The sequence below is a fragment of the Patiria miniata genome, unplaced genomic scaffold (assembly GCF_015706575.1).
Source record: "Patiria miniata isolate m_02_andy unplaced genomic scaffold, ASM1570657v1 HiC_scaffold_29, whole genome shotgun sequence".
Taxonomy (NCBI): domain Eukaryota; kingdom Metazoa; phylum Echinodermata; class Asteroidea; order Valvatida; family Asterinidae; genus Patiria; species Patiria miniata.
The window spans coordinates 8,928,197-8,941,242 of NW_024037068.1; the positions used below are offsets into that span (position 1 = coordinate 8,928,197).

Below are 13,046 nucleotides of genomic sequence, written 5' to 3' on the forward strand. Positions count from 1 at the left end.
CTTGCAAAACACTACAGTACATTATACACAGTGATGCTGGTACTAGTGCTGTTGTTACCAATCGTTGACCTCTGACACTCCGTGTGGTATGGCGCGCCACGAGGGCATAAATAACAGTACACACAAATTCCCACTAAATATTCTTGTGTCACCGCAAATGTCTTATAGCTCCTGCACGATACCAAATACTTCAAGGTTAAAATTTCGAGTTGAAAACCTTACTAAAACAAAAACATTGATGCACAAACAAGTGCTGAAAAGAACAACATTGGCGCATGCGCATTTAAATGTGACCGCTGTGCCAAGTAATGTTTGCTTTGAAGGGAATACTTTTCAGACGTTCGAGTTCACAGCGAGTCTTGAGTGAAAGCGCAATAACATACAACTGTTTCTTTGACGAAACAGTCTAGCTACGCCCGAATGTCATGCAAAGCGCACATTTTCCCCATAAAGGCCATTGCTAAATTAAACAATTTTCGTGAAATTCTACATAGCTTAAATATTCTAAAACATTGTTTTAAAAGGTTCCCAGATCCCATTGCTTAATGGCATGAACCACATGCTACAACCAGTGCGCGCACAGAGCTGTTCAGTGTCAATTCGCTCTACATTGTATATACCGACCACATCGTTTATACATTCTTGTTTAAAACTATGTACACTCGGAATGGAGGCGGAAAATTAGCCCAACTCAACTTTCACAAAATCTGTTGAACAATGTAGATTTCAATTCAGACCATGGTTAAAAACAAACATTGAAATTATTATCAGTACAAATCGTTCCAGCAAATATTCTACAATACAGAGGCTAGCAAAACCTCACGTTTAGGCCAAAAAAAAGTCTCCGGTTTCTGGTATGCGCGCGCGTCGCCGTAGCCATGCGCGTCGGCAAAATGAAAAAGTTTTTTTTTCAATGAAAGATGATGCCTCAAAACCGCCAAACTCACTGGTTTGACTGGAATTCTGCTGCTGCGCAATTTCAACGTGTTTTTAGATGGGGTTATGATCGAGAATAAGCTTTATGAGGCCTCTCTGGACTCCCATATATTTCCACTAAGTTTAGTCGGGCACCATTTGCAGTCACCAGCCGACATTTGAAGCAAAAAAGTCAGGTAAAAAAAAAAAAGTAAGGTAAAAAAAAAAAAAAAAAGCCGCGTCGCCGCACCACTTTTTGGACAAGCTCCATACCAGAAACCGGAGACTTTTTTTTTTGGCCTTAGTAGTCTTTTTTTTTTTTACAAGATCGTGACCGACTGGTCCAAAGTACCAAAGTTGGCATATAGATTTTTATAGATCTAAAGAAGATTTTTAGAAGGAGTGACACCTGAAATTCTTGTGGAAGGGGTGCCTATGTGCATAAATCGTACTAGCTGCCGCGTCATATATTTATTCTCATATTTTGGTCGGCCCAATATATTTTCTTAATTTCTTTGGGAGAAAAAGTATATTTTGGTGATTCTACTTACACATCTTTACTATAAAAACATAATGTGATGCATATAAGTGACTGGGTAAATATGATGACATCAAAACGATCCAAAATTGGCTGCAATTATACCCTCAAGTTGCACTCATTTATCGTTTCCCGAAATATTAAGTAGTTTTGCCAAACCTCAATATTGATCATCTTTGAATTCACAAAATTGCTAACTGGCACAGTTACCCTAATAAAACTATATGGAAAATCATGTGCACAAATGATAACATCAAAAAAGGGGGAAAACAAAAAAAAGGGGGAAAGGAGGTGTCCGTAAATTTGGCCAAAATTAGGCAAGGGGTTACCAAACGTCGATGGGGGACTTGAACAGGTTCAAATAAGTCCCCAAATTTACTTGTATAAAAATATTTTGACAATCTAAAAAAACATAATCTCAGTAGCTAAATGTTTACAATATGAAGAGGGGTCTGATAATTATAAACTTGCTAAAATTTCACTCCATCAGCACGATGCCAGTGCCGGCCGGACGAAGGTCGTGTGACGCGAAACAAAATTGATGAGACAGAATATGGGGCGAGCATGCTCACAGTGACTCTGAAGTATAGTCAGTCAACTCTTGTATATAAAAATGTAGAAAAGAGTTACGTATAACAGCATTCATGTGAATAGCGCGATTCATCTTTCGAAATGAGCTATAATTTCGTCACCGTTTTCACGAACAGCCACATACTATCTATATTATGTTGATTTTGAAGAAAATCTCATTTGACCTACTATTACGTATTTCCGTGCAATGGGTTTTGTACGCGTTCAAAAAACCAAAATGTTTGTGGCTCTTCGTGAAAACGCAAAATGCATTTATCGAGATGTTTGCCCCTTGCAACGTTAATGTAACTTAAAAATTAATGATGTTTTGCCTACAGAAACATGTCAAACTGGTTAAGTACATTGTTTTAATGTAAAATATTGAAAAAAAATCAAAATCGAAAAAAATGTCATTTTTAACATATGTGGCTCTTCGTGAAAACGGTGACGATTTGTGTACGAAAAAAAAAATTATGGAACTTACTTCACCTTTTTGCTAATGTAATTATTGCATAAAAAAAAAAAAAAGATTTGGCCCCGACGACAGGAATGCCTAAAAATGTGTTAAATTTAAGTACCCCAGCAGGTTCCGTATATCACCACTAGCACCAGACAATTCGTCATGATAGAAACGGAAATGTCCCTGTCTGGTCAAAATAATAAATGTTTGTAGGTGATAGCGGTTCGTCGTGATAACGCCCTCTCGCGGCGGCGGGTTATCGTCAATTTTACACAACAACGTTTTAGCCAAAGACAAAATACGACAATATCGTGCGTCGTGCGCAAATCGTCTGATTTAAATTTGGTATCCTCATCTTGCTAAAAGACATCGCTATAAGGAAATGTAGGCATTAAGGCAGAAAACTGCTGCGATCTTTTGGCCTATTTTCCACGTTGTTGGAAAAAAAAAACTTTCGAATTTGAAGTTAAATTGATAGGGGCCTATATATAGCTCGGCAAACGGAATGCGACTGGCCACAGTCAACGTACCGATAGTCGTGGCAGCGGCAGTAGACATTGAAGGTGCATCATCTCAATCAGACATGTTGGGAGATGTGTAGGAACTGATGACACCTGTAATTTGTATGAGGAAATTGAAGTGGAAACACTTATGAAAAGAAAAAAAAGGGTAACAGCAGATCAGTGGAGGTGCAGTGTGTGAAAAACCAAATACGGTTACGTAGTGACTACGCAATTTTCATTTACTTTCATTAGGGCAATTCAAATACGCCATTGCAAATCTATATCAATGATCCTTTTATGGGGCTAAATCAAACCCTACCTTTTATTGTTCTTTTTTTTCCTTAATGATCCGTGACCTTGGAGGACTTTTTGAAAGGGAAATAAAGTCCGAGAACCATTCGGTTCACAGTCTGATTCAAATACTGCCAAAGATCCTGGCGTTAAATATTGTTCTCATGTTGGGGAACCGTCGGTCCAACAGTAGGCAATAGCGAAACATAATTTTTTTTTTAACCTGCACCTTTTTTCAGGAAAAAGAAATAGTGAATATATAACCGTGGTGTACAGCTAGGGAACACATTTGTCGTTTTAAATAGTTCTTTAGCCCTAAAGGGGACGGGGCGGAATCCGCCCCCCCCCCCAAGGTTTTTTTTTCCGCAGCAGCTTTGAAAAAAATCGCAACCGGAGCTGTTCTGACTTTTTAGCCTCGAGACTTGCACATCTTTCGATACTAAAAACATAAAAATTTTCCGTGAAAACTGAATTTCCTCATTAACATAGTGTACACAGAGCAGAATTACTATTCATGCATATGAATAATTAATTAGCCATAATTCCAAAACCTTTGAACCTTTAGTCATAACATTTGCTCAGTATGTTCATGATAAGATGTTCTATGCATGTACTGAGTTTCAAAATTATTACGTCACTTGATGGCCAATATCTCGGGGGGGGGGGCGGAATCCCCCCCCCCCCCCATCCCCAGGCTGAGAGATGGTCAAAATAACCTGACCCTGTTCCGGGTTAATTATTGCTCTCAATATTAACAGTATAAACATGCTTAGAATCTAGGTAAAAGCCACGTGCCCTGTGACGTCATGCCGACAGGCAAACATATGGCAACCCAAACAGTTCAACATCTTTTGCATGTGTTGTGCGGGTGGCCCAAATAAAACAGTATAACTACGTCAACACTTTCAAATCATGCATGCAGTGCAGAAAGAAAACGTCCGCTGAAAATCGGCAGCACGTGACAAAAACATGGAATTGTGTAAACATACTTCACGTGTTCTATAATATTCGTGCTAAAGCCCATTGATGTCCAGGCGCTGATTTACAAATTTATTCAGTTACTGAGTCGAAATCGGCCCCGTAAATTTCACTACACGAGAAGATTCGTGGGTGACTGATTAAAACACTCTTTGCGTGTGAATTTGGCTACGATGGGCAGAAGTGCAAAGACACTACGCGAACTCTCACAGTTTATCCGAAAAATGATGTGATCGAATGAATTATACGGTAGCGCGACAGACCGCTGCCACCATTTAGCGAAATAACCCGAGTCCGTTTGGCCGAAATATACCGCCGACTTCCAATGTAGTAGCTCACCAATCAGATGGGGGAAGGGATACTTAAATAATAAACAAGGACAAAGGAATTATATTGGACACTGACAACTGGGTTTCATGTGCCGTATTAAAAAATGTAAGATTTATTCAATACTCAGTAGGCCTGTAATTAAGGGGTGTGCATATGTGAATTAATGTGCCTCTTATTTGCTATGTGGGAGCCTCCTGTGGGGGCTTATTGCGAACCACGCCTCCTATAACAAAGGGGTTGCATCCGCTTGTAACGAGCGCCTCTAATGCACCCGGCTCTCCTCTGTGCTCTGGCCACGACTGCTCATGCAGCCTCCAGTGAATCCTAGTTAGATCCAGTCAGCCTCCAGTAGCTCTGTGTGATCCCGGTCCCAGTGAAGGACCAGCGGTACCCAGATCGTGAGTCAGCCTCCTGATCCTGTCCCGATGGACATGCGTAGCCCAGATCCTGATATGCCTCCTGTAGCTCCTGTGAATCCTGTGAATCCTAGTTAGATCCAGTCAGCCTCCAGTAGCTCTGTGTGATCCCGATCCCAGTGAGGGACCAGCGGTACCCAGATCGTGAGTCAGCCTCCCGATCCTGTCCCGATGGGCTTGTGTAGCCCAGATCCTGAGTAAGCCTCCTGTAGCTCCTGTGAATCCCGGTTAGATCCAGTCAGCCTCCAGTAGCTCTGTGTGATCCCGATCCCAGTGAGGAACCAGCGGTACCCAGATCGTGAGTCAGCCTCCCGATCCTGTCCCGATGGGCTTGTGTAGCCCAGATCCTGAGTAAGCCTCCTGTAGCTCCTCCTCGCGCCGTGCACGACTGGAGTCCCACTTCCGCAGTTCAGCTAACCAGCTTTATATAACTGACATACAGATCCTAGTCATTTGATTGGTGGAACTCACATCACATGACATTCGTTATTGCTCCCATTCTCGCCGCAGCTCAAAAAGTACTATCCGCCCATGGGGAATGGGAAATACTATTCAACAGTTAGGATCATGACGCGGTATTTGTGTGCAAATGCATGCTGGTGTGCGCGTTCAGCGTTGCGCGTATTGTTCCGAAGAGAGGGCGCTACAGCGTTGGGTTCAAACATTTTCGTGAAGGGGTGGTTTGGACTAGAGAAATAGATTTTCCTCCAGTTTCGTATTGAAAAAGAGTTCAAATGTATCAAATGACAAGGATCTATATGTCAGTTATATAAAACAAATATTAAGTGGCTTTAAATTGTGAAATGGGAGGAATATTATCGCTCGGTAAAATCTGGACCTTTTCCAGTTCACTCGGCTTCGCCTCGTGAAATGGAAAAGTCCAGATTTTACCTTGCGATAATATTCCTCCCATTCCACGCTGAGCCACTCAATATTTGTATAATATACTCACCAAGTCAACTTGCCCGGCGAGTCCCACCAGAGAGAGAGAGAGCGTGCGCGCGCGATACGCTCGGCTTTTATAGCCGCGCCGCGGACGTGGCAGCGAGTCCTACATTGCGGACGTGGAAGAACCACGACTGTGCTGCGCGCCTAGCGTGCGGCGATAGCGCCCTCTTTTGACGCCTTTATACAGCGCAGAGTTGATTTCGCTACAATACTGATAGTCTACTCGATGATTCTCTGTCGGTTCCCTTTTTGGTGGTAGTAAAACAAGACGGATGAGCGAATGTTTCACTACACGATATGCTAAAATAAAAGCAGGGCCAATTTGATAGAGCTACTTAAGCACAAAATTTGCCTCAGCACAAAACAATTTTGCTTAATATAATCAGGTTACCCACCAAAACTCCAGGCGATTGTTATACCGGTCACAAGCAATGTACATCGCATGGAGTTTGAGCCAGTAACCTAATTATATTAAGCAAGCTTGTTTTATGCTTTATCACATTTTGGGCTGAAGCAGCTCTGTTAAATTGGCCAAAGCTGCTGGTTACAGAGACAACGCCTCCTACAAACACATGGTTGGTGGTGACAAATCGACAGAAAGGTGTTAATGTAGGCCTATGCAATTAAAAAATGACAAAGATAATGCAAAAAAAACAACCTGGAATCGAATTCAAGGAATATTAGAAATATTGGCGTGCCCTATGGAACGGAAATGGCAGATCTGGGCTTGAAGAGAAAAAAAGTGTTAAATAACCGTGTTTGTCCTCTAGTCAACATTTTCCCATCGCTGTTTACTCAGTTAGGCCTAAAGTTCAGGAAAGTTGTAACTTGACTTCGTGAATTGGTTACCTGTTACCACTAATATTTACCAGTAATTATGGATAATAATTCTGTGTTTGTCATCGTCATAGAGGATCATTCTGATTTCGTCCATCCACACGATCTTTGCAGAACCAACATCAAAGAGTCGTACCAAGCCATTTGGGGTGGCGTTGAAGATGACCCCTTTCCATGTTTCCCGACTCCCTTCCACCGGATCGTTTGGTAGGTGGAAGAGGAGTTTGCTTCCGTTTCCGTTCACTTTCACAAGGGTACGACGCATCTCTTCCGTTACTAATTCTCCACGCAGATTGAAAGCATAAGCAGAACGAGTGTGTCTATCACCATATTTGGTCCTACAATCTAGTATTATCAAATTATTCACGATCTCTTCATTATAAGCGTAGGGTTGGTCTACGTGTATCACCTTTTGGCACTCTCCCGTGTCTTGGCTCCAAATACTAATAACGCACATGTCGCCCTTCGTGCCGAAACCAACGATAACATTATCGCCGAGTTGAACTTTTGACATTTCCCCTGGACATGTTAGTTTATGCAAACACTGTCCGCTCCTCGCATCCCACACGCGAATGTAGTCATCATCGTAGACAGCCGCTACCATCTTGTCCCGATAGTCCACGCCGTAAAACTTGTTAACCCTGTCTGCCGGATCAAGAGTTAAGATGCATTGAGGTTTGCCGTCTTTGACAGACCACACGTAAATGTCCCGCAACCTCTCAACGTAGTTCCTTAAGTAATTATCATCCCTTGGGATAATGATGACCACCTCACCATCAAAAAACAGTAACATCTGCCCATAGACCCAGTTTCCTTTTATCTTTTGTAGTGTTTTACCTGTCCTTGCATCAAATGCATGGGCCCTTCCATCCCTAAAAGGCACCACAAGTACGCCATCTTTGAGCTTGATACTGTTCGCCGAATTCTCACACGGAATAACACACAGACGGGTCTGTTTCCGAATGTCATAGACACGGACTTCGCTGAAACCGTTGTGGATTGCTAGGAGATCACCATCGACAAAAAAATCGGGACGAGAATAGTAGTTGAATTTAATCTTACATTCATGAGAATGATTTGTAGCCCAGTTTCTATCCAAATGATAAGCTCTCATGTAGACGTCTTTCCACCTGCAAGTGCTGGTTAAACCCGCTGTGTTGTCATCAGTCACGATCCTATCATTCTGGAAGGTGACGCTGTAGTGACCTGATCTTGTAGCGCCAGTTGCTTGCTTGGAGGGTCCGTAGGAAGCTATCTTGGCCAAGTCCGTGGTGGTGCCGTAGTGCTCCCATCCTCTGCTTTGACAAAGAGGGCGCCAGAGAGAATCCTGATTGGCTAATATGCGTAGCCAACGGCAGCATGATGCCACGTGACACAGATCAGCAGCACTGAGATGCTGCAAGATTGTCGGTATTAAATCATTGGGGACAGCATAGATAGGGGACCCAGTCGACGCGTCGGCAGCGCACTGACCCTTGGTGTCACCTTCAGAACTACTGTCAGCGGACTTGACGAAACCTGTAAAAAAAAAACATTGTTTATTTTTAATTTTATTTTAGTGTAATCAAAATGAGCTGACGTTCTTCTTCGTCATGTGACACAGACTTATTGCGACAAAACGGAGATCAAAACGGCCTAGTAGTATTCACTTGTTTTCCTTATCCTCGGCCAATCTCATGTATTATGCTAAAGCAGAACGAATAAGCAAATTGTCTGGGTACACCAACCATTGATCAAGTTTAACAAATCTCCCATGCTTGGCAAAATTATATGTAAAGCTGCTGATGTCATCACCTTGGTTTATGTGAGGGACACCTAGCCGTTTTGGGATGGGTTATGTCGGTATCAGTAACTTTACATAATTATGAGTAAAGTTGCAAAATCCGCCACTAGGATTCTCCATTGTTTTTTAGTGCGATGTAATTGCATACTTATGGTCGTTATATGAAAGCAGCCACTAGTGAATTCCTAAATTGTACAAATCTCTATTTTTTTAACAGCTATGCCAATAAATAAATTGACTTACGTGGCACATTCCCCATGTTTTGCTGAGACAAATGTCCGTACAGATGTAGCTAACACGAAACAGTGCACAGGCGGGTCATCTGTTGCTGCATGCATAAACCAAGCCACTATGAGGAAATGAATTCCAAAATGGAACACGGAAATGAAGCAGTTTAACACTCACGTGTACGCGCACCCAATCACACTGCGAATCCAGCTGTATTTTATACACGTGAAAAGGCTTACACTGCATGGGTACATGGCTCGAGGTGAAAGGTTGAGTTGATAGCGAGTGTTGAACTGATCAGCCTGTGCGCATGCGCATTATCGCAGGCAGCTGTGTCTAGCTTCAATGATACTTGTATACATCTGCATGGCATGATCCAAACTCACTAGCCTGGTGGAAAACTTTGGAAAGATGTGTGGAAATGGAGACTGGTACCTGATGATCTCTTGAGACAGTTAACTTATGCAATGCAATCTGTGCTGCACTTGTTGCTACATGTACAGTTTATTTTTCCCCTTGTGTTGCATGAAATACCTTAGGTTCTGGGAGTCTCATACACAGTGATGAGAGTCCCACAGTTTCGGACAAGGGAATTAATTTGGTAAGATATCCGTGGTTGCCGTGGAAAGCTATAAAAGAAACGTGGTGTGCAAATTATTCGCTGAGACCAGACAGCATTTTAAAGTCTAGTGATCTACTGCAATGCTCTCAGATTGTGAAAGACTATTTTCAGCGTTGATTTTCATTATATTTAGCCCGGCGATCCTAATCAGCATATTACGTGACAAAATCAAAAGTAAACAAAAACAAAATAAGAATACCCGGGTCCTGAAAGGAATAATCTTAGCACTAATTTCTTTTGACCTACTAAATCATTCTAGAACGCTTTATGCTCACTCCCTTGAGAATTTTGCAATTTTGAATGATAAGCAATACACTAAGGCTGGGATTTCCCAAGCTAAATTCGCTTCAAAAACATCCAGTTGGGTCTCACGTTCCAGAAGGAAATGGGGCCCACACTCACACATCTTTCTTTATTTTTTGCTTATAACTACTTACACGTGTAATTCCAGTGTTTTTAATGATCATACACAAAGGTGACTATGTGCTGAAGCAGGAACTGCACGTGCGTGTTAACGGAATACAGCCACACCATAACGGGGATTTTCAACGGGGCGCACGCACACATGCAGTACTGTATTCACTTGTTGTCCATGGCACTGTGAGTTCAGGTGTAATGGGTACAATGGGAAAGACGGTCCCTGCATGCGAGTACAATATCTTTCGGGTTCAACGGCCAAGTTGAAAACACTGCCAAATAAACAGCATTGGTGCACAAGCGCTCAAAAGAACGCAGATCAATATTTCTTTTTTTCGAAACGTCTCTCTGAGAAAATGTGTGACCCGATGCCTGACCCGACCGCTGCATTTCACGAAATTGTGGCTTCGCGGCGCGGCTTGAGTTGTGCGTTCGTGTAGGTGCAGTGCGTGTGCTTCATCAGTAGCTCACACGCAGACAAACGTACTCGTACAAGACCTTGTGTCATACAATTGCATGGAAATGTAACTTTATAGTATCGCAATTTCATGAAAAATATATAATACCTTGTGTCACGCAGTATTTGGGTTCTCCATGAGCATCGCAGGCGGCTCTCTTATAGCCTCATCCGGGTTCTTTTTGAGCATCCAAGCCCACACTGCACTGGTTGCATAGGGAGCTCTTATATCATCACAGGAAGCTCTCTAAGAGCATCTCAAACAAAACAACACTGGTTCTAAGGGTTCTCTTCCAGCCTCCCACCTATATTGCAATGATTGCATAGGATTTCGTAAACTTCTCTTAGAGCATTCCGGAGTTTTCTCTCAGAGAATCTCATAGGTTTCTCCCGGAACATCCGAGCAAAATGGCAACTATATTGCTTTGGGGGTTCTCTCAGGGCTCTTCAGTCACTGATCTCTTAGAGCATTCCAGCCACAGAGTGCTCTGATTGAAATATAGCATCTATGGAATCAGTGCAGTGAGGGTTTGGTGCTCTAGGACAGCCCACTGGATGCTCTGCCATCCTATGTAATCAGCGGAATGTTGCTGGTATGCTCAGACAGAAACACCGGGGTTACACTCAAAGAACTCCTATGCAATCAATGCATTGTTTCTTTGGTTGCTTAAAGCGATCCCCCAACACTGATGCAATATTTCTGGGCAATAACATCGATTTGAAAAAAAAAAGTCATGATTGTCCGAAATGAGATGTGGTTAGTTTGTTGTGAATGATCACTAGTTATGGCAGGAAACAGGCGTTTCTTTTCTTGCGTGTGATCGAAAATCGTTCCGAATTAGTCAATCCATCATTTCAGCATCGCTCGTTTCGTGCATGATCATAAACAAAGAATTAGAAATCATCGCAGAGTTAGACATCATGGATAATCTCACACGAGGTAAAAGTATAGACTCGGCTCACCAGGCTGCCGTCTGCTTGCGATAATGTACACAAAGGTGGGGATAAATCAGTTTGCAGAATTTACATTGAAAACAAACTAAGCAAATATTCTTTCCAAACATACTCGTCAAGAATCATCCCGACGTATCATGTGCATGGGAGATCAGGTCTTTGCAACCGAAATATCCTTTTACTCCCAGACAACCAGATAGAATTAAAGGCCTGTGCAATGCAATCTTTGTGTCTCGTTTAGCTTTTTCATTTCGTTTTGCCTTTTTTAAGATTTTATTTTAATGTGGAATTCCATACTTATGAGCAAAAGGGTGATGTCATTTCAGGCAGAAACCTCTACATTATAATACCAAAAGTTACCAGGACGTTTGATATTTCGCCGTCGAAACTGTTCTTTTCTTTGGTGATTTGACATGGCAGTATACCAATAAGTTTTTCTCACCTAAATAGGGCAGTCAGTTGTTCGAAAATCTCCAATATTTAAAGAAGAGCACTTCTCATTTCATACGTTTAAGAGGAGTATCAAGTGACGCAAAATGTATTCAAACGACAAACAAATCATCCGATGGGCCCTTTAGTTTAATGCGTAGTTTAAAACCAGAGAAAAGAAAACAAATCAACAGAATTCTAGGAATACCAGATTGGCATGTCCAAAGCAATAGACATTGAAGCTCTGGGCTTTCAGAGAAGATAATAAAATTCTGTGTCCCGCGACAGATTTTTTTTCATTGTGTAAAAATGGTCACAGCCCCGATTCAACCTGGCTTCTGTGTCTTAGATGGATTATATATTATTGTCGTTATATATGTCATTTTTGTTTGGTGCGTGCGCCAGCAGGTCCCCCACATAAACAGAACGAAATATTATAAACTTGACATTTCATGATAACACCTGAAAAAATAACTGATCCTAAACTCCATTTACTTTCATCTTACTCACAAATCTCTAGCGTACACAGCGTGGTACGGTCCTATAATGTATTCAAAGATACCAGTTGAGAAAATGTGTGTGTGTGGGGGGACACCTCTTTGACTCAGTAACAAGTTATGTTATGACTCATGAACTTCAATATAATATAAACCAGCGGATTCGCATACGAGTTCAGATATCATAACTCATTATTTATGTATATACAGGGTGATTACAAAAAGCAGAACCCAAACCCCAACGAATACATTTTATTTAAAAAAAAAATATGTAGCATCAAAAACATTACAGACTTGAAGGCGAATTTCATAAACTGAAAAAAAATGCTTCAATTGCAGGCTCAAGTCGTTCAAAGTATCACACCATTTAAACACAATGACCCTAAAACATCTTTCGTCTAAAAAAGAGATTTCAAGAATCGTCGTCACAATTGTCTTCAAACATTACCAGCAATAAATCTTCAATTTGAAAGTTGAAAAATATCCACCGAAGTCCTTCTGAAGGCCTGTCTTTAAAATAAGTAGATTTCATATATCATATTGTTTGCCGTAAGCACGGTTGTTAGTAAATATAGTGTGTACTACAGTTGTTGTCAGTTGTTGAAACAAGTACTCTGTGTCATTTTCTTAGCTGTTCCGAACAGTCTGAACACACAATCAATTCCTTTTTGTTTTGAACACCCAGGTTAAAGGGGCATTGCGTTTAAATTGTTATATTTTTCGAGCGGATTAAGCAATGTCAGTATTGTTTACATCAAGAACTAGCATATTAAATTGGCCTTCTAGTCATTATTATTTTTGGTGCTACATTTTGTTTTAATATAAAATATATTTGTGGGGGTTTGGGTTCCGCTTCTTTAGACTCACGCAGTA

The 13,046-nt window shown here is 41.5% G+C and overlaps 1 protein-coding gene across 1 annotated transcript; it reads right to left on the minus strand.

Annotated features, from left to right (window-relative positions):
• Nucleotides 1-6,452: 6,452 nt before the first annotated feature.
• LOC119735504 (probable E3 ubiquitin ligase complex SCF subunit sconB) lies at nt 6,453-8,980 on the minus strand. Its single transcript, XM_038209215.1, has 2 exons — nt 8,813-8,980; nt 6,453-8,304 (listed from the first exon to the last, which is right to left on the minus strand). The coding sequence occupies exons 1-2, from the start codon at nt 8,826-8,828 to the stop codon at nt 6,815-6,817; spliced, it is 1,506 nt and encodes a 501-aa protein (XP_038065143.1). The 5' UTR covers nt 8,829-8,980; the 3' UTR covers nt 6,453-6,814.
• Nucleotides 8,981-13,046: the final 4,066 nt, after the last annotated feature.